At 41.6% G+C, this 22,444-nt stretch overlaps 1 protein-coding gene across 5 annotated transcripts in view; it reads left to right on the forward strand.

Annotated features, from left to right (window-relative positions):
- Nucleotides 1–22,444, forward strand: part of Osbpl10 (oxysterol binding protein like 10) — a 275,934-nt gene that overhangs the window by 93,739 nt on the left and 159,751 nt on the right. For all 5 annotated transcript variants that reach the window (XM_078038235.1, XM_078038233.1, XM_078038234.1 and 2 more), the window contains 2 exons: nucleotides 592–767; nucleotides 4,026–4,105. In XM_078038235.1, coding sequence (XP_077894361.1) covers nucleotides 592–767; nucleotides 4,026–4,105 — 256 coding nt within the window. The remainder of the gene's footprint in view (nucleotides 1–591; nucleotides 768–4,025; nucleotides 4,106–22,444) is intronic.

Here is a 22,444-nt window from a genome sequence, read left to right on the forward strand (position 1 = left end):
TCCCCATCTCTTACTATGGATGTTCTCCCCTTCTTTGTTAAAAGGCATATATGGGAGGGCCTGAAGTATGTGCAGGTGTTTGTAGAAGTCCCTCCAATTCCCTGACGGATGATGCCAGATACTCTGGTTCCTCCCGATACACTCACTGCTGGTTGGAAGTGGAGGCCCCGCTTGCTGCTGCTTCCTGGGTATAAAACCACTGCTCTTGGGGCCTTCTGGATCCCAGCTGTTCCTCTGAAGTCACATGGAGCATGTTGTGAGGCTGTGCTGCAATGCTGCTGCTAGTCTTTGCCATTCTGAGGTTTAATGTGGTATCCATGGCGCCAGCTGGAAGCCGTGGGAGTTGTACCATGTTTTGAATGGACCTGATCCACTGGGCCCTTTTACAGGGTCCATTCTGACATGAGAATCCAGGGTTCTCTGCCACTTGACTTCTGTGGGGCCCTTTGAGGAACTTTTGTCTGCAACTTCATGGGTTTGGAGCATTGATGTCAACTTCAGGATTGTATACTCCCCTTACCCCACCGCCCCACTGTGTGCTGTGTAGACTAGACTGGAAGAGAAAAATGATGCACCGTGGTTTCTTTGCAGGTACTTTGTGCTGGATTTTGAGGCTGGCATCCTGCAGTATTTTGTAAATGAACAAAGCAAACACCAGAAGCCTCGAGGAGCCCTGTCTCTATCCGGAGCCATCGTATCCCTGAGCGATGAGGCTCCCCACATGCTGGTCGTGTACTCTGCTAATGGGGAGATGTATAAACTGAGAGGTACGTGCTTCTAGTGACTTTTCAGGCTTTGTGGGTTACTTTATAGTTGTCATGGTGATGGCTCTATTTAATCGCCTTTAATGATTTACTGGGTTTGGAGGACTCTGACAGTTACTGCCCTTCTTATCCCTGGGCTAGGGAGGTGGAGCTGACCTTAGGAATTGCTTGTTTTAATTAACTGAGGAATTGAGGACAAAGGAGAGGTGGCGTTTACAGAGGTGGCAGAGGCTTAGGATTGCTGAATACTTAGTATTTCCTCAATGTCTATTTTTTTTTTTTTTTTTTGCCCCCATAGTACACATCTTCACTCTAGTGCCCTTTGTGGGCTGTGCTATGAGTACAAAACTTTAAAAAAAAAATTTTTTTTTTGCTGACTGGACCTTTATTTTTTTCACTCATGCAGTGCTGAGGATGAACCCAGTGCCCCACGCAGGCTAGGCAAGCGCTCTACCCCTGAGCCACAACCCTAACCCCAAACCCAGCCTTTCAAGGGCTAGAGTATCGTCCTCCTAAAGTTTCTCCCGAACTTTCTCTTGGTAAAGAGCCCTTTATTTCAAGTTTTATTCAATCCATGGTAGCAATAGAGCCTGCTGGTGTTAATTTAATTTCCCTCTGTGTGCTTTTTCGCCTGCTCTTCGCCTCCTGAAGACTGTTTGCTGGGCAACCTCAGGAACGAGCATGACTGTCCAGGGAGTCCAGCTCTGCCTGGAGGCACATTGATCGCTGAAATGCCAGACTTGATTGCAGTAGTGTAATTTGATTGCCCGGCCTTTCTACCAGGATTCTGTTAGGGTTACATTGCCATGATTCTCCTGTCTGGATTTCTGCTTTGTCTTAGTTTTCTTTTAATTAAAAAAAAAAAAAACACACATGGGTGCGTGCACATGCACGCACATGTGTGGGATTAAGGCCCAAGGAAGGGTCGGAAGTATCAGATATGGGGCAGCTGATAAGTCTGCCTTTTAAAGTAATATTTTTCTTCACGAAAATATGAGCCAAGTACCAAGACACAGCCTCTTATCTGTCCTTGACCACGACAGGTTGTCACCTCTGCAAAGCCAGCCTAGACTCACTACCTCTTGGTCTAGTTTTCACTTTTCCACTTCTAGGCTTTACTACCCAAGAGATGAAATAAGCTAATGTTTCTTTATTATCTCTATATAAATCCTATTTCAGGATCTATAAAACAATCCAAAAGCCTATGAAATAAAAATGCCTGTAGTTGAAGAAAGCTCTTTTTTTTTGGGGGGGGGGGGCGGGGCGTGCTAAGATTCATGCTCTTTGGAGATTCATGCAGCGTGCATTCCAGCTGGCTAGATTTATATGGTCCTTGGCTTCGCTTTGCCGTTTATTGCTTAATAAATTGTCAGAGCAGAAACAATATCAGGTGAAAAACTTAATGGCACTTCCCCCACCCCGCCTGTGGTTTATAGAATGACACAAATCCATACAAAAGAAACATCCAAGTAACTCGACAATTGAGCCATCTCGTTTTGCCATCGAGTTGCTAATATTCTGTGGATTATTAAACTCTACCTTTTTTTTTTCAAGGGCTATTTTTAATAGCAAACGTAAAAGTTTTATTATCTGCATGGAATAGTCACAGAGCACTAAATTTTGTCTAAAACTTAACTACAAAAGGGGCAGGATAAACTTCTGCATGTTTATGGCTTATCCTGGGCCCATCCCGGAGGAGCTAGCTGTCCGTTTTTTCACTTCACATTTCTTCCACCTGCAACAAAATGGGAGCACAGTGTTGTGAGCTTTTGGGAATATTTTCGATGGTAAGCCTCTGTCAGTACCTCCTTTGTCTTCGGGCATTAGTTTCACCTGTCTTCGGGAGTTAGTTTCACCTGGTCTCATTCTGGTCATCATGTGTGACATAGGCCTCCAGACTAAAGGCATCACCATGACTTATGTGGCCAAAGAATTTCCCATTTTTGTAACTCTGGATTTCTTCACCTGAAAGTGGAACCTGAAGTCTGTTTTGGTTGACCAAATGATGGCTCAGACCCACTTTTGTAAATGAGTGTAATTTCCAAGAGAATCATTTTTTTTTTGGCATGGTCAATAACTATGAAGTTAATAATTTGATCATAAACAACATTTATGCAGTTAATATTTGTAGTCAGATTGACTTAGATTTTATTAGAACTCACACCCATGACACTTAAGAATAATTATATAAAACAGGGATGAGAGGTGGGAGGGAAAGGGAGTGAGAATGATATACAAGAGGAAAGGAGGGGTAAGACAAGATAATACAAATGGAAGAAATGATTTACAGTAGAAGGAGTAGAGAGAAAAGGGGAGGGGAGGGGAGGGGGGATAGTAGAGAATAGGACTGACAGCAGAATACATCAGACACTAGAATGGCAATATGTCAATCAATGGAAGGGTAACTGATGTGATACAGCAATCTGTATACGGGGTAAAGTTGGGAGTTCATAACCCACTTGAATCAAACTGTGAAAGATGATGTATTAAGAACTGTGTAATGTTTTGAACGACCAACAATTAAAAAAAAAGAATAATTATATATATTATTTGAGATGGGGTATAGCTGGAAGGATATGCAGTTGAATTGCCCATTAATGTCTATGAGAGAAATTCGAGGATCTCATCTAGCGTCTTATTCTGTCCAATCATGTGAATCCTTGAAAACATGTTATAATAGTAATTTAACCCACTGCCCATTTTGCAAATGCTTCTGACTCCATAGTGCAATTTGGGATCACAAAAGGCCCTGAAATGTTGTACTTGAATGCTCATATGAGCCTCACATAATCACTTAAAAATAATCACACATCTCCTTCCCTGCTGTCTTTTAAAAAGTAGAAAGGACTTAAGAGGAGGTTGAACAATTGTCAAACCTATTCTTATAACAGATATTTCAGATTACATTTTCAGTGTAGTCCAAATGCAAATTTTCTGTGGTGATCTGGTGTGACTTGGTTCTTGGTGTAAGTTCACCTTATTTGGCATCCAAGCAAGATATTTTCTCAGGATCTTGTGAAAGTATGTGTCAGATATGTGGGTATTTTCAAGGATTATGGCAGAGGATGTCTAATCATGAAAATACAGGAAATCACTGCAAAAACACTGGAGAACACTGATTCGAAGTTGCTTTCCTCTGCTTTCTCCTTCTTCCCCCATCACTCGCCAGGCCCCCAGAGGGCTGGGGGACGCCCTTGGGTAGGTGTAGAAACAAGTTGGGTGATCTCTGCACACATTGCTTTATCTGTTTCTCCATTTTAGCTGCTGATGCAAAAGAAAAGCAGTTCTGGGTGACTCAGCTTCGAGCTTGTGCCAAATACCACATGGAAACAAATTCAAAGGTAAGTAACCATGGGTTGGGAGGGGGGCTTCTGATCCACCTGGATGGCTGCTTTCAGTCCTGTTAGTTTTCTTCAGGGGAGATATTTTTCATGTCACCTTTAAAGTTATCCACAATAATGGAATTCATATTTGTCCTGCCACATCTAAATTCGAAAGCCCGGGTCAAAAGAAATAGAATTTTCTTGTAGGTAGACTACTGAAGCATGCAGGTGCTATGGGCACTGATTCTGGAAAGATACTTTTATCGCTCCTGTTGTCAATTTAGGCAGCTGTTAATTGGCCCATTGAGAAGCTCGAGTGGATGATTTCATTGTGGAGACAGTAGTCAGATTTACAGTTCATGAAGACTAGTTGTTGTTACTGAGCCTTAAATAAAACCGAGACCTCAAATGCATTATGTTCTGTGCAAGGAGCTTCTGCATTCTGAGTGTATAAAATTGCTCTTGGGTAATTTGGCATCCAAGCAAGATATATTTTCTCAGGACGTTGTGAAAGTATGTGTCAGATGTGTGGGTATTTTCGTGGATTATTGCAGAGGACGTCTAATCACGAAAATACAGGAAATCATTGCAAAACACGATTATCCAGAGTAATAAATATTTGTTAAAATGAATACTTAGGACTACCCCTTTTATATCACTAGTTCAAATTTAGTGATTGTATCTAGTTACTGTCTTTTTCTGTATTTTATACATGCCCCAAGCAGTTTTCTTTCATATCTTTCATGAGATAAGACAAAATAAAAAGGTCTTACCAAACCTATTGCCAAATATTATTAGAAGTAATTACTCTTGTCGCTGTGGTCATATTAGTAAATTTAGCCATTTGTTAGTATGGATTGGTATGTGTATCTAATGCCTGCGTCTGCATCAAACTGAATGGAATCATACAATGCATACTGGTCTTGTTTTAGTTCTTTTTCCTCCTATATTGGAACTCTTTCCATGTTAGACCTATGGATCAGCTTCTATCTCATTAGGATAGCTGGAGGGTGCTCTGAGGAATGGATATTAGTGCTGTAGTATTATGGACACTTGGGCTTGTTTCCCTTTGGTTATACCTAATGCTGTAACATCTTCATTACACGTATATTTTTTGTTCTTCTAGGTAGTGTATCTGCAGGATGAATTTGTATCAGCATAATCATAGGATCACACTTGAATTTTCATAGATATTGCTAAATTGTCTTCTAAAAAGGCATACTGTCACCAATTTTGAAGTTTGTTTCCCCCTCATTAATCTTGGCATCAACTTTTTTTGATATTCTCGCAGAACAAAAGTGGATACCCCATTTTCACTTTTATTTCTAAAATTGTGCCTGGGGCTGACTACTCGTCTTCAAAGTTCATTGGGCATTCATCATTTTGGTGCTTGAGATTGAACCTGGGGCCTCATGCATGCTAGATCCAGGCTTTACAGCAGAGCTACACTCCCAGCCATGTGTTTTTTATGAACTACCAGTTTATATTCTTTACATGTTTTTTATATTGTTCATTTTCTCCATTTGCAGAAGCTCTGTTTAGGAGGAACATTTGTTTTTGCTTGTCACCTGTATTTTCTTTTATATATATATTTTTAATTGGTTGCTCAAAACATTTCAATGATTTTGACATATATCATACATGTCACCTGTATTTTCTACTAGGTTGCTGGTATTTTCAGTAAGCTCTTTTTTTTTTTTTTTTTTTTTTTTTGCAAGTTCGAGCATTTTAAAAAACTCTTGGTAAGAGATTGAACCCAGTGGTGCTTAATCGGTGAGCCACAACCCAGCACCCCCCCCTTTTTTTTTTAAATTTTGAGATAGGGTCTAAGTTGCTTAGGGCCTCTTGCTAAGTTCCTGAGCTGGCCTTGAACTTGCAATCCTTCTGCCTCCATCACCCAAACCATTGGGATTACAGGCGTATGCTACCATACCTGGCTAGAGCACTTAATTTTTACGGTCAAGTTTATGAATATTTTTGTTTGGGGCTTTTGGTTTTGCGTTATGGCTAGTAAGGGCTTTTCCCAAAATTAGAAAATGTTCTTGAGAGTTTTCTTGGAGAATTTATAGTTTAATCATGTTTAAATCATTGATGCTTCTGAAATTTGCTTTGGGAGTAAGAAGTGAGGTGTAGGGGAACTAGCTTTAAGTGTGTTGCTATTTTAATGAATCACTGAAGAGAAGGAAAAGTGACAGTATCCTAATGGTAGTGACAATGAAGAAAAGAATTTAAAGATTCTCTGGAGGAGAATGTGATTTCCTAATATATTCTGGTTAGTCTCAGGAGTTCTAATTGATTTAATAATAGAAACAAATAACAATTTGGACGTTTAGGCTTTTAGGATTCCTAACTTGAACTGGAGATAAAGTCAAAGCTGCTTCTGCAGAAATTAGTAGTGAAAAATGAATTTGGTCTTAGTTTGACACCCAGCTAACTGTAGGATCACTGCTTAATTATCCTGGTAATTAGGAATATATACTAAGTCATCTTTTGTTTCTTCATTTTCTCTAGGCTGATCAGATTCTTCCCCAGTACAGTATAGACAATACTGTCCTAGTAATTTCTTCTAAAGACTTTTCATTTAAAATGGGGTGTTCTCTGGAACAAACACTAGGCATGTCGTTCCAACTCATTTAGCATTGTAGGATAGCCAGAACTCGGGATCGGAGAAAGACCGGTCCAGCAGTCTGAAACACACTTGTTACTCCCTGGTGAGGGTTTCCACGATCCAGAAGTGAAATGAGAAAAAGGAGGCTTCGTTCCCAAAGCCACCTGTATTTCATACAAGACTACTTTTTCAGGAATTGAAAAATTAGAGGATTAAAAATATATTTTTAGTGCAAAAGATATAGAATATTGATCAGTCATTTTAAAATTTCAGATGGATACAATACTTACACGATAAAATACACTCTCAAATGTAAATTGAGCATGTTTTAACACATGCATACAGTTATGTAACCACTATAATCCCAATTCCACCATTCCCCAAATTTCCTTCATTAACTGGTTATGGTCACTCCTCATTGCTCTAAACACTCTGCAATTACCACCACTGACTGACTTCTTGGCTGTAGTTCTGCTTTTTCTAGAATGGTCTAGAGGTAGAATTGCATGGCTTTTCAGACTACTTTCATGTACAAAAAAATGCTCTGAATTTCATTCATGCAATTGCATTTATCAGTAGTTGACTTTTTTTTTTAACAGGTGCTATTATTTCTTTCTTGAAAAAATTAAAAGTAGATAACACTAAATCAGTTCCTGGCCTTAAATAAATGTTGGTACTTGGAATTTCAAGGTCTGTTTCTCTAGTCCAGCTCCCTATGACGTGCACATGAAGGAGTCTGTGCAGCTGAGCCTGGAACTTGGACCTTCTGGTTTCCTGATCTTGCTTTGACCTCACAGATGCTGCCTAGGCTGCCATGTGCTTCTCTCCCTGGGTGGTGGGGGTCCCATTAGGAGAACTTCTGCTTCTAAATAGAAACTGCCAGTCTTTTTTTTTTTTTTTTTCAATGTCAATGGATTATCCTGTGGCTTCTAGTGTTTGAACTGCAGTTGCCAGATTTTGAGATCAGTCTGCTAGGAGGAATAAAAAACTGATTTTCTCTGAAGACATTATGAACAAAACAAAACGTCCTGGATTTTACAATTTTATTTTTTGGTGGAGCCTAGGGGTCGAATCCAAGGCCTTGTGCATGCTAGGCAGGTGCTCTGCCTTTGAGCCCACTCTAAGCCCATTCCCAAAATATCTTTTTTTTTTTTTTTAACTGCAGTATAAAAATTAAAATAGCATGGAGTCCTGCATTGGCTAGGAGAGTTTGAGAGCCATGAGGGTATCCTCAGAGTTTAATGTGTGGGTGAATCTGGAAGTATCCAGTGCAGGAGTTGGTGTCCTGTCACTTTCATCTAGCATCCTAATGGTAGTGACAGTGAGGTGGGGGGGGGCTAGAAAACTTCTAGGACGGGACATAGTGTCTGAGGAACTTGAGCACTGAGAGTGGGACAGGAGCTGGCCTGTTGGCAGAAGGGGAGTGATTACATTGTGTTTGGGAGCTGCATCTACGATGGTATTGCTCGCCACAGTGGTCCTGTGAGGTAGGTAGTGTTGCCTCCTTTTTCCGAGTTTGAAGATGAGGTCAGCTGAGCTTAAATGATGGGCTTGAAGTCACAAGGTGGATAACACTAAGCAGAGGCCAGAGTGCAAGATACTTGATGCTACCTCTCCCCCATCTCCCATCCTAGCTTGGCAGCTGGTTAGAAAGGTCCATATCTTCTCCCACCCATGACCTCATATGTTCTTGTATCCTGGAGGTGAAAGCTCTGTGATAGGATGGCTCAGGTGAATACCTAATCAGAGGGACCCTTTGCCAGTCTTAAGTTGATTCTGATTCCAAATTTTTCTTCAATGATACTACTCAAAAGTAACATTGGCTTTTTATGCTGTTTTTTGGGTGTCTGTGCTGATGTGTAAGCTCTTCATACAAGGTGTTTTCGGCAGGTTCTAATGAATTTTAAGCAGGGTCCTCTGCTTTTGCCTGTGTTCTGACTTATGCTGTTGATTTATAAGAAATATCAAGGGATTTGGAGTGGGAAGACCTCTTAATCCTTGCTCTGTCAGTTGTGTTGTGTATTCGGACATTGTCTCCTTGTCTTTGAAAATGGTTGACAACAGCTCTCTTCTGTCTCATAGGTTGTAGGCTCACACAAGGGAGTGCAGGCAAAAGCTGTCGCCGATGTGGAGTGCTCCGAGGGGCTGGGGACTTGGGGACACAGATTTTTTTTCAGCAAGGCTGCTTCTTGGAAGTTCAGGTTCTCGGCTGCCCTTGTGCAATGACAGACTCTTCCAGGAATGCAAGTTTGCTCGCTAATCCATTTGTGGTTATGTGCCTGTTTTCAGAGAGGCCCCATCACTCTCAAGTGGTCTCATCCTAGAACTTGGGGTCATTCAAAATTAACAAAAGTCGATATTTGGGGGTGGGGAGGAAAGCTGTATGAATACAGAGCTATTTTCAACTTGCTTTCTGACCTGTGCAAGTGTGGCAAAGGGAACAAAAGTCACACAACTATAGAACTTTAGAAGAACATTCAGATTTTGAGGATTTTCATTTCATTGTCTTTAATCCTGATCAACCAATTGGGATTTTTTAAATTTACTGTCTTCAATATTTTTTGAAGTTTCAGTATTTCTTTGATTGATTGATATATATATATATATATATATATATATATATATATATATTATCATTTTTTTTTCCTTCCACATATGGAAGTGTGTGAGTTGTCTGAAGTATCCCTTTTCAGTCTTCTCTGATGGGCTTGAGTGCCTCCTCCTTGGCCATTAAGTCCTTGAAGGATCACTGTCTTACCACTTATGGCTTGTGAGGGTCTTCTTTTTCCCATAATGAAAGCTGCATTATTTTTTAAGATTACTGAGATGCACAGTATAAAACATTTAGAAGGTAGATGCCTACTTTAACATTTGGATGTACATCCTTCCAGATGATTCTCCATGGGTAAATATGAAGAAGACATGTGACCCAGTTGAGGTTCGTCCTTCTAGTCTTTTCTCTGCATGTATATGCACAGAAGCCAACTTATCTCATGAGCATCATACATCTCCATGATGGACTGAAAGATTAGGCTTAGGCTGCAGGCCTGTGCTGTTTGGATTGTTTTTTTTTTTTTTTTTTGTATTCAACTAGAGACCTGTTTCTTAGATTTCTTGGATCTCCATTGTGGATTTTAGTTTCTTTTGTGCTGGGGTTCTAAGGCAAGGCCTTGACATGCTAGGTAAGTGCTGTCACTGAGCTACCTCCATTGAGTTTTATCTTCCAGTTAGCTACTTGTTTTTTTTTCTTTCTTTTTTTGTAGATGAACACAACACAGTGCCTTTATTTTCATGTGGTGCTGAGAATCGAACCTGGGTCCCGCCCGTGCTAGGCGAGCGCTCTACCGCTGAGCCACAATCCCAGCCCAGCTACTTCTTCTTTTTTGGTCACTTTTCAACCATTATTCCTTGACATTATCTTGGTTGGATTCAGAGGGGAAGCTGTGGACATCAAAGGGAAGTCTTTATTGCTATTTTACCCATCTAACAACACAAAAAGTATAGCACTTTGTCCTCAATTTGTGGATACATTTTAGTTTCCGATAGTCAAGGTATTTGAAATTCTTTCTGGGTTCCCAGGGCCCTGGGTCTGGATCCGTTCTGGCTTTTACTACATTGAGCTCTAATGAGCTTCCTGTCTGTCTTCCCACATTCGACCTTATGCTCAATGAGGGCAAGCGTGATGGCTACACCTAGGATGACAGTAGGTCCCTGGGAATTTGCATCTATATAGAGTTTGAAGGCACTGTGGTTAGATCAGATGGGCCTATGGTTAGGGCTGATCATCCTTGCTAGGCAATTCTAAATTTAAATGCAAATTTTTGAATAAAGTTTTATGCTAATTTGATCGGAGGAATATGATTGTCTAATACAGGATTTTAAATTCATTATAAGTCTTAGGAGGTCTTGAACGAGCTGTGAAAGCTGCTGAGTTTCGGGGAATGTATGTATAAATATTCATGCCGGAAGCTGCTCAAATCACAAGCCTTTTCCTTTTTTCTAACCCCTAGAATGACAGTTGCATATTAATTCATGTGTGAGGCTTTGCAGTCTTTGAGTCCTGTCTTATCTGATGACTGGGGTTTTTTACAGCCCCGGGAGTTAGTGGAGCAGCTCTTCTCTTCCCTGTTCATACAGCCTCCCAGTGACAGCTGACACCATTGATAAAGTCCCTAAGAAACCTCCCTGCTTTTACCAGGGTGTCTGACCTGTACCCTTGTGACAAGGGTTTCATCAGGGCACCGTGAGACATGGGACAGCAAGAGCAGAGGCTGGGAGAGGGATGGGCTGGTCTGGTGACTGGCTGGCTCAGGAGAGCATGCTCTTTGGATGCCTTTTGTCCCAAGGGCTGTATGTTCTGTCACCTAGCCTTTGTCACCACTTGCTTAAGTGCACAGGAGTGAATGAATGGAGAGGCCCAACTGAAGACACAGCTGAGATGCCAGGGGCAGGCACTCCTGTTTGGGGACTCTGAGAGGCTACCTGGGAGGTCTAGGCATGTGTGCACTGCCTCTGGGGAATTGAAAGGGTTGCCTCTTGAGGTGAGGGGGTAAAGGTAGGGGTGGGGAGTTTTGTCTGACCTTCGGATCTGTGGTAGAATGTGAAGCATGAAGAAACTGGAGCTATGGCTTTGGTGTTCTTTCCAGCGACCTCAGTTTCTGACGGTGAGAGACTGGAGCCTTCCCGAGTCTCTGCTGCCCTGGGGTGTGAGCCAGATGGCTTTGGTTAGGATGCAGTGCAACAGGAGATGTGTGCTTGCACCAGTGACATCTGTGGGCTCTGAAGCCCAACCATCACCTGGGACTTCAGATGTCATCCACTCCCATGTACCGGCCTCCGCCTCACGGTGCTAACTTGAATAAAAATGTAGTCAAATGTTTGCTAATGAAGATGTTCAGGTTGATTCTACTTGGCTTGATTTTTTTTTTTTTTTTTTTTTTTTAAATTCATCTAGAGGGAACACTGCTGGTAACTCCTTGATTGAATTTTCAGAATGTTACAGGTAATCCGACAAATGACATTGAATTTCTCTCTCACGATTAAGCAAATTTGAGACCTCTCGGAACAATTTGGAAAATTCAAGAAATAATGGAAGGAATGTCTTAGTGCACTTAGCCTTCTGTAACAAACCCACCATAGGATGTGGGTACCTTAGAAACAACAGATTTCTCCCAGCTCTGGAGCCTGGGAGAGCCTAGGTCAAGGCACCAGCAGATCTGGTTCCCATTGGGAGCCTGTTTCCGCCCGGATGGTGCCATCTTGCTCCAAATTCCTGTGGTAGAGGGGGCAGGGGAGCTTTCTGAGCAGCTTCTATGACGGCTCTAATCTCATTCGTGAGTGTTCTACCCTCCTGACCTAATCTCCTTCCAAAGACCCTAGCTCCTAATGCTGTCACTCTGGGAGTGGGGATCCAACATAGGAATTTGGGAGAAGGGACTTGGACCTTCTTCACAGTGTGGTAGGGATTCCAAACTCCCTTTGTTCCACTTATCTACTTAAAAAAAAAAAAATACTCTAAATCTGTGCTGTCTGTGTCCTGGCAAATGAGGCAACTTAAACTTAAGAATTCAGTTCTTCAGTAGCATTTAGCCACATTTGGCTGAGGGCTTTGTATTGAACAGAGGTATAAACTGTTTCCATCATCAGAAGTTCTGTTGCACAGAGCCGGTTAAAGCTTCCATAGCTACTTAATGATTTCTAAAAAAGGAATTTATCGGTGTCTAGTTCATCATCTTCTTGAGGGGTGCTCCCTTACTCCCATGTCCCTTCTTCCCTATCTGCATAGTGGGAGTCCAGTCTTCCCTAGGGCCATGGCCTTAAAATCTCTTTTCTTTTAAATATTTATTTTTTTTTAGTTGTAGTTGGACAAAATCTCTTTTCATCTTTATGTGGTGCTGAGGATTGAACCCAGGGCCTCGCATGTGCGAGGCGAGGGCTCTACTGCTGAGCCACGACCCCAGCCCCAAAATCTTGATAAAGCTTTCACTTCTCCAGTTGCTTTGTGCACGCAGGACACGTCTTGCTTGTCTGAGGTAGAAGCTTGATGGTCTCCTGTGATTGGGGTCTGCTAAATGGTCACCCTTGGAGCTGTCCATGGTGAAAACATCTCCCATGCTGCTTTGTGAAGGATAGAAGAGGGGGAAAGATTGCTTCCTGGCCCTGATGACCACTTGACATCTTAAAATGAAGACCAGAAGTTGATCTTGGCATTGGATGCCTGTTGGTTTAGGATCCGTTTCTTTCCCTCCATGACTTGAGCTTTCTAGATGAGCAGCCCTGACCACACGTGTGCTGTCACACATCCTTGTCTTTGTCCATGCTGTGTCCTCTACTTTGTAGTTATTGAAGCACATTGTTGGGATGCCTTCCTGGTCACAGTGGACCTGCTCTGTTCCTGCTCTGTCCTGTATTCACCAGTATCACAGTGCTGCTTCCCCAGGTGCATGCTTGCCCTCTGGGGTGACGGTCTTTGGAGACCTGGAACGGCAGGGAAATCTTGCCCAGAGTTATGACTCATGGGTGGCTATAAACCATTTGATCTGTTAACTTGGTGAATGTCCACCCTGCCCCCAATCCCTGTTGTTAGTGACATTATTGGTGTCAATAATCATGACAGTGTTTGTAGTGGTGTTGGATTTGGGTCCCCCCCAAAAAAAACTAGATCAAGTTGTCAATTTCCTAAATACTAGCTTTTTGTGTATTATCATGTATGTACAAAGAGCTGTTAGCTTCCAATAACTGAAAATTGGCCAGAAATATTAAAGCAAAGTATCCTTAAAATACTAATCTTGAGGAATGCATTTTGAGGAAAAGTAAATAATAAATGGTATCTATCACATTGTGTGGCAGGTACTAGGGAAAGTTCTCGATCACCATAAGTTTCTTAAACAACCTTGAGGCAGGTTTGCATTACGGAAAGTAGGAAATGGGTCTCCTTTTTTTTTTTTTTTCTTCCCAAACCGAGATCTGATTCACATACCATATGACTTACCATTTTGAAGTGTGTAACAGTGTTAAAAGTACATTTTCCCAGGTTATGCAACCAATGCTACTCTCACATCAGAACATTATCACCCCCAAATGGGACCACTTGTTTCCATTAGTGGTGACTCCCCATTTCCCACCCATTACTTCTTCCCAGTCCCTGGCAACCACTAACCATTGTCTCTATGGATTTGTCTATTCTGGATAATTTGTATAAATGGGATCATATAATGGGGCTCTTTGTGCCTGGTTTCTTTCACTTCTCATTGAGAAAAGGTTCACTGATTCATTTTGGAACGTGAATCGGTATTTCACTTTTTATAACTGAATAATATTCCATTGTGGGTCTGTGGTACGTTTGAATCCATCAGTTGATGGATATTGACTTTCACATTTTGACTGATGTAAATAATGTAGTTAAGAACCTCTATGCACGAGGTTTTGTGTATGTTTTCAATTCCTGTGGGTGTATACCTAAGATTGGAATTGCTGGACCATATGGTAATTCTATATCTAGCATTTTAAGAACAACCAGACTGTTTTCCAAAGTAGACATAAGAATGTAAAATTATATCAGCAATGTATGAAGGTTCCAATTTTTTCATATCCTTGCCAACACTTGTTATAGCAGCGTGCTAGTGGGTGTGATCTCCTTGTGACTTTGATTTGCGTTCCCTAATGAATAGCAATGTTGAGCATCTTTTTATATTATCAGCCATTCATATCTTTGGAGAAATATTTATAAAAATCCTCGTTAACTTATATTCATTGAGTCACACATATGCACACATACACATATACACACAAATATATACACATAGGTTATTTTTTTCAGTACTGGGTATTGGACCCAGAGTCACTCTACCACTAGGCTACATTCTTAGCCCTTGGCCCTTTTAAAAAAAACTCTTATTTTGAGATTGGTCTTTGCTAAGTTTCCTAGGCTGGGCTACAACTTGGGATTCTTCTGTCTCAGCCTCCCGAGTAGCTGGAATTGTAGGCGCAATGGTGCCTAGCTGCTTGAGTTCTTATTCTAGATACCAGACCTTTATCAGATATATAATTTGCAAGTATTTCCTCCAATTCTGAGGGTTGTCTATTTCTTTTTCTTTTTTTTGATGTAGCAAAAATCTCTAGGGCTAGGGATATAGCTCAGTTGGTAAAGTGCTTGCCTCCCATTCATAAGGCCCTGGGTTCAATCCCCAGCACTACCAAAAAATTTTTTTTCTAGAGGTTTTTCCAGTGTGGTGGGCAGGATAGGGAAATGAGTCAAAGGACCTGGTTTCTGGACGTGTCTGGGCCACTAACAAGCTGCCAACTAGCCTTGTAATCCCAGTAAGAAAATAATCTCTTAGCTGGTTTCTGCTTCTATAAATTGAGCAAAATAATGGCATCAACCTTACTGAAAAAATAGGGTTTAATGCCAGTAAGCATGTCACAAATACCAGTTTTTTGTACCACAGACTTGCCTGGCTCTGGCTGAATATCTCAACATGTAACTCAGTTGTTGAGCTAGGTCCCTTCTGGAGATGGATGGCTGAGAAGCAGTAGCTAAAAATTGTCCCTAAAACCTGATTATAAAAAACCTTTTGTGGAGTCTCATTAGACTGCTTGGATTTTTATTCATGTGTTAGAAAGTTCCAGAATAATCGACTTAACCAGTTGGACATTGCTCGGGTCGTCGCGTGTCTGAGTGGCTCTAGGAGGGCAAGGGCTGTGGGATGGCACTTGGGGCAAGTTACTCTCTAAAAAGGGACAGTAACTGTGGGTGGGAATGTTGAGTTGTGAAGAGTGCACAAGAATCGTGTCCCTTGTGCTTAGTACAGAGCCAGGCACCGAGTTAGTGTCCACAATGGGTGCTGGGCTGATGGGGATGTGGGCAGGGGAGAACCTTGCTAGGTTGGGCTTCTTGGGGCATTTGTGTTGTGGACTAGCCAGTACTGGGCTGTAAATGTGAAGGACTGGGTTGTTGCTCAGTGGTGCAGCACTTGCCTCACATGTTCGAGGCACTAGGTTTGATCCTCAGCACCACATTTGGGGGGGGAAAAAAAGCATTGTGTCCATCTACAACCAAAAATACATAGAGGCTGGGGGTATGGCTCAGTTGGTAATTCTTGCCTCACATGTACAAGACCCTGGGTTCAATCCCCAGCAACTAACACTCTCTCTCTCTCTCTCTCTCTCTCACTCACACACACACACACACACACACACACACACACACGTAATTATGCAAATGGTTAAAATTTAAATTTGTAAAACTTGTGGTTTGCTAAGTGCTGTGCTCTCAGGCCACTGTCAGTTGGCCTTTTATCTGCAGGGAGACCCTCTGGGGGATAGCCGCTGATTAACCTGCTTCTCATGATGTCCTTCACTTGAAAGTCTTAAAACCAAATGTCCTTGAAGATATAAAATTCCAAATTCTTCACCAATTCCGATTAGGCTTCTATTCTTGTCACTCCGAATTGATTTTACTTGATATAGTTTGAAGTGTTTAAAGTTTAATGCTCTTTGAGGGAAGTGCTGCTTTTCTCCCCTTTATTTGAAGCAAATAGTGATTAATGATGAATGTCAAGTGGCCTTTTCCCTGATGGAACCCTTTGGTGGTGGGTGGTTAGTTGATTAGCAGAGTCAGTGTCCCTCCTGGTCCCGTAAGCAGAGCTTTCCATCTCCAGACTGCAGGGATTGGGAATGTCCCTGGAGGATGAAGGAGGTTGGTTAATGGTACTTGGATGAATTCCCATGTGTATCATAAAGTCACTTGGTACATCTCACTGAATTATGTACTCTCCTGACTTAATAGTTGAATTTTTTTCCCCTTGGTTGTTGGATAAAAAGCAAAATGGGATGCTTTGGTTGTGGCTCAGTGGTAGAGTGCTTGCCTCGCATGTGTTAGGCACTCGGTTCGATTCTCAGCCCCGTGTATAAATGAATAAAATAAAGGACTATCAGCAACTTAAAAAAAAAAAAATTAAAAAACTAGATGTGCCTTGTCCCCCATTGAGACACTGAGATATAAAGTATCCCAAGCTGAGATGCTAAAGAGTCATGGAGCGATATCTGTTTTCCTAAGTAGCAAGTCTTTGGGGACTAGATGAGTTTACCCTTGATTAAACTCCTAGTCGGGGTGGATGAGCTCATCTGGGGATTTACTCTTCCCTTGGCTCTATCTGCTTGTTTCTGTGACTGAGAGATTTTACTTTCATGTTAGGATCAGTGCCATTTTTTTTTCCTAGAACTTTTCATAGATAATTACCTCTTGAGTACTTAAAAGTAAGTATAAAACATTGCCTTCCTAAACATAACATCAAATTAAGTAAATAAAACACAATATAAGAGTAGCTTTTATTAAAACAATAAAGTTTGGGGACTTTTTTATTATCTTAATAAAGTGTAACAATTTTTCGTACCTTCTTGAGCATAATTTTAAAATTTGGCTGCCTGCCTTGCCTGAAAGGATTAGTGCTTCTGAGGAAGATTATCTTGGTCAAGGAAACCTTTAAAATTTTTCTTTAGAAAAAAAAAAAAGTGCCGTTTGACAATTGAAGTAGTTTATTTCACCATCTAAAGTAAGGCTTTGTTCTGGGATAAGCAGTTGAATTGCTATTTTCTATTTAGAACACTGATGGATGGTTTTATATAGATCCCTGAAGTGCCTATTGAAGTGGGGTAGATAGTCCTTAGTCTAAGGACCTCTTCTATGCTGGACCTCACTGTGGGTGTAGAGTGGGATTGTCTAGTTCCTGTTCTGCTGACTCTGGAAGAGAGGTTTAGAAGGTTGACTAGGTGCATGTGTACCGTGATGTTCTAGAACTTGGGAATATGGTGATGGACCATGGAGACTGGCCCTGTGGAGCTTACACAGTTGTGGGGAAGATGGACAAATATGTGCTGTATTAGGGGAGGGGTGGCTGGTTCCCATAAAGTGAGGTCAGAGACCAGAGGGCAATAGCAGATATTTTAAGATATTCTTGCTTAAAAATACATCCCGTGACAATTATGTTCTTCAAAATTGTCCGGTATCTGGGTCTGTGGGTGTAACATGCACAAGACTGAGTTTAATCCATAGGTCTTGGGGCGGGGGGAGAGTCAATATTAAAACCTTTGCAAATTAAATGAGGGCAAAGAGGCAATGCAATAACCTGTCCCTTTAATTTTGCATTAACAAAAATTGGAATATGGACAGTAGATTAAAGAGGGTTAATAACTACCCTGTCATTAAAGAATATCCTTGTTTTTAGAAAGGTATAGTGAAGAGTGAGGTATTTAGGATAAAAGGTCATGATGTATGTAACCCTCAAATGGTTAAGGGAAATGTTTCATTTATATATGTATGCATATGTGTCTAGAGGAGGAGAGAGGGAACAAACGGGGTAAAGTGTTAATGAAATTGAGCAAGGGAGTGTTTTGGTTTTTTTTAAACTAAGTTTAAAGTTGTTTCCCTGTTTAAAAAAAAAAAAAAAAACTTCTAAAAACCATGAGTAATCCAACACTTATTTAAAAAACAAAAAACCTATTAAAAATGCTTATTCCTTGGGCGAATTTCCTATTAGTCATTTACATATTGATGTGAGCTTTGAGAAGTAATTATTGATTTTTGCTATTTAGCTGACACCATCAAGGACCTGAGTGGTCTCCCCACCCTCCACCACTTCCTGGGAGTTAAAGCCAACTTTAGAGGAGGCATGCGAAGGTCTTGGCAGTTAGGCTACAGAGTGAAGATGAAAGTAGAAGGTTGGGTCTTGGAGAGGGAATGCATGATGTGTCATGGGAGATGAGAGATTAGAAGGGAAGGTTGTCCTGTATAGGAGAGCGTTCTGTAGCCCATTCTGATGACATTTTAGCATGTATTACTTATTTTTTAAACATTGAGACATAATTTACATGTGAAGGAAGGTTGTGGGTGACCTAACCACGAATAGCTATCCAATGCTAGTCACTGTTCAGCACTTTAATAGAGATTATTTAGCTGAATCCTTATAATATTTTTTTAAGTTGTAGATGGACAGGATACCTTAATTTTATTATGTGGTGCTGAGGATTGAACCCAGGGCCTCACATATGCTAGGCAAGTGCTCTATTCTTGGGCTACAACCCCAGCCCAAATCCTCAACAATATTCTAATCAGGTAGGTATTACTTTCTTAATAGACAATGAGGAGAGTCGGGAGAGGTTATAACCATCTTAGGCCACATACCTGACGAGGGGCTGCACTTTGAATCTAGATCTGATACATCAAAGCCTGTAGACCCAGCTGATTCTGATCGTCTCTGGTTTTGTAACAGAATGTGGGGCACTTCCTGAAATGTAGAAGTTGACACTTCTCGGCCCAAAAAGGGAAAAAAAAAAAACTTTGTAAATAATCTCTGGTGTAAGGTATATAGGAAAACCGAGGTATCTGGGAAGTTAATCTTGGGGCTTATAGAATCAGTTCTGCTGTGACAAACTGTCCATCTCCCCCAGTTGAGTTCCAAGGTAGAAACTCAGATCTGCTGGGGTGTGTGTGTGTGGTGGTCTACTAGGCACTGACATTCCTCTCCTCTGTCCTGTGCTACAGATTTGATGATATTTCTGTGCCACAAACTTTACTTCCATTATCTCCTTGCAGCTTTTACCCTCTCCAGAGGCCTCTTGACACTTACTCAGTCACCCAGAGAGGTTATCAAGAACCCCATTGGGTTCAGGATACAGAGACATTTTAAACGGAACTCTGAGTTCCATTAGTATGTTGGCACCCACCTTCAGGAACTTTCTTCTTTCTGAACCCTCCTTAGGCCAGCTCAGCAGCTGGCAATGGCTGCGGAAGCCTGATACCAGGATTCAGGATACTTATTTCCCATTCATCTACCTGGCAGCTTATCTTAATGGCCTCTTCCATCCCCCTAAAGCCCTGTTACTTGGCAGATTTGAATGTTAATTTTTTTTATTAAAAATCTTTCTCTGGTGCACTGTACTGTAGGCATTTAGCAACTGCCTACTGTGTGCAGTACACAGCTCTTGATGCTCTTTCATTTGCAGCTAGGAAGCTTTAAAATTCCCCGATTCTCATCATGTATTGATTGGTTTTTGTTTTTGTGTGACCAACTTTGGTCCCATGGAAATAACTTGTTCCAAGACTACAAAACACATCCTCCTGCAATAAATGATGCACTATAGCTCATAAGTTCCTGAGACATGTATTGCCTCATACCAGAGTTTCTCTTTGGCACTACTGACACATTTATCAGGACAGTCTTTGTTGTTGAGGGGTCTGTTGAGGGCAGCGTGAGATGCTCAGCACCATAGCACCATCACTGCTTGTGCAGGTAGTAGCGCCTGCACTCAAAACACCAGTTGTCCCAACTAAATAGGGTTTCCAGTTTTTACTGAATGCTTCTAAGGCTGGGGAATAATTACCCTCACAATATTCTATTAGGTATTGAAGTTTCTTTTTTTTTTTGTACCAGGGGTTGAACTTAGGGGTACTTAACCACTGAACCTCATCCCCGCCCTTTTTTGTATTTTATTTACAGTCGGGTCTTGCTGAGTTGCTTAGTGCCTCGCCATTGCTAGGCCTGGCTTTGAACTTGGGATCCTCATGCCTCAGCCTCCCAAGCCACTGGGATTATAGGCATGAGCCACCATGCCCAGTTTAAAGCTGGTTTTGCAGATAAGGGAATCGAGGCAGAGAGTTTAAATGGCCACATGGCCAGGGCATGACAGAAGTGAGGTTTGAAGTCATCCCTATGTGTTTGGCTCTTCCTTTGAGGTTCTTTTGGTATTTTGATGCATGCACACGAGGGCAGTGAATCTGGTGGAGTTGCTCTTCAGTTGAGCTTATGCTCTTGGGAAAAGCCCTGTTCTCTTTGCCAGATGCAAGATAGTCTATCCATCATGTCTTTGAGACTCCCAGGCATCTCTCCCAAGGAGAGAGACAGATAAAAACTGAGATGTTTTAACAGCAAAGCTAGAATGCTCAGTCCTGCTCCATCGTGGCTGATAAGGGCGTGTTGCTCCAGGGACTGCTACAGTCTGCAAGGGGACTCCATACTTGCAGCCTGGGACCTTTGTTGCCAGAATTCTGCATATTTCTGGAGAAAGTTGCATGGACTTTTGGCACATGCCTCTACTGAAGAGGCATATCGCCTATTTCTGAAATTTTACTTTCACCCATGCTCTGTTGCACTGACGGAAGAGAATGGGGAGAATGGTAGCCTGAGAGTGAAGCTTAGCAGTCCCGGTGAGCAGTGCTGGGGCCAGGATCAGCAGGGCTTTGGCTGTCCTCATGGGCTGTACACGCTCTGCCGTGGTACGAACAGACAGTGGTACGTCCTCTTGCCTCATCCCACTGAGAGCGGATGCAGAGAGAGGTGCTTGTCGGTTTTCTGGCCCTTGGTCATCTAAGGTACACGATTGGGAGGGGTGGGCTAGGGAGTAGGGCAAGGGGGCATGTTACTCTTCAGCTTGCCTTCATGCCTCTGGCTGAGGAAGAAGCACTTTTCTTGGGGCATCTAGACATAGACTGTCTGGGCATTGGGGATTTCTCTGCATTGCATAGTTATAAATATCCCCCCCCATCAGTGGGATGCACAGTACAGGCTGGTTAAACTTGAGGAAGTACCTCTTTAAGATCTGATTTTTGAAATACAAAAGAATATTACTAGGGAGTTGGTTGATTTTTGGAAATAAGAGGAAAAATATCCTTGTATGATTTTAAAAAAAAAATTTTTTTTTCTGTGACTCCACATACTGATCTTGGATAACTGCTTTGATTTGCTGTTTTTTAAGCCAATGCCATGTGGTCTTATTACCTCATATTGCCAAGGAACATGCAGACATACCATCAAGCATCCAGGACCGGAAGAAATGCAGGTCTTAATGGTTCTACTATTAGCCTTGACCTTGAACTCTTCTTTCAATTTCTTATTCTATAAAGTAAGAGCATTTCCCCTGTCAAATTTCAGAGACGCTGCAAAGTGAATAAATACTTTTGGAGAACTTGAAGGACAGGTTCAGTAACTACTAACACAATCAAATACAGTCATAATAATACTGAATCATAATTGCCAGCTGTATTGGCAAGAAGGTGCCAGGAGAATTACCTGGGAATGTGCTGCTGCTGACCTCTGCATTCCTGTAGGAAGGGCATGAGGAACATTCTCATACTTTAACCTGGTGTAGTGCACAAGAAATATTTTAGTTGCTTTTTTCCACGTGGGAAGCTCTCTGCTGCCCCCTTGCTCTTAGCCCATCCATCTCATTCCCCAGAGTAACCCTTCTGGGCTTGTGTATTTATTGCTCTCAACGAAAGGGGAGAGTAGACAACATTTTATATTGTCTTAGGATTAATTTTTCTGTATTTTGTTTACATTTTTTTCTCTCAAGGTCTTGAATCTTTCTATGCAAGTATATCAAATATGGATCTGTCATTAAATCATGGGTGTTTTTTTTTTTTTTTTTGTACCTGGGATTGAACTCATGGGCACTGGACCACTGAGCCACATCCCCAGCTCTTTTTTGTATTTTACTTAGAGACGGGGTCCTACTGAGTTGCTTAGCACCTTGATTTTGCTGAGGCTGGCTTTGAACTCAAGATCCTCTTCCTCAGTCTCCGGAACTGCTGGGATTACAAGCATGCACCACTGCACCCAGCCAGTACGTGGTACTTAATGGAATGCATCTGTTATTATCAAGCTCTCTTGATGGATACTTCTTGGATACGTAATACACACTTGAACCTGAAAAAGACCACATTATGGTATGAAGTATTATGGCCAGTGAGACCC

Source organism: Ictidomys tridecemlineatus, chromosome 2, assembly GCF_052094955.1.
Source record: "Ictidomys tridecemlineatus isolate mIctTri1 chromosome 2, mIctTri1.hap1, whole genome shotgun sequence".
Taxonomy (NCBI): Eukaryota; Metazoa; Chordata; class Mammalia; order Rodentia; family Sciuridae; genus Ictidomys; species Ictidomys tridecemlineatus.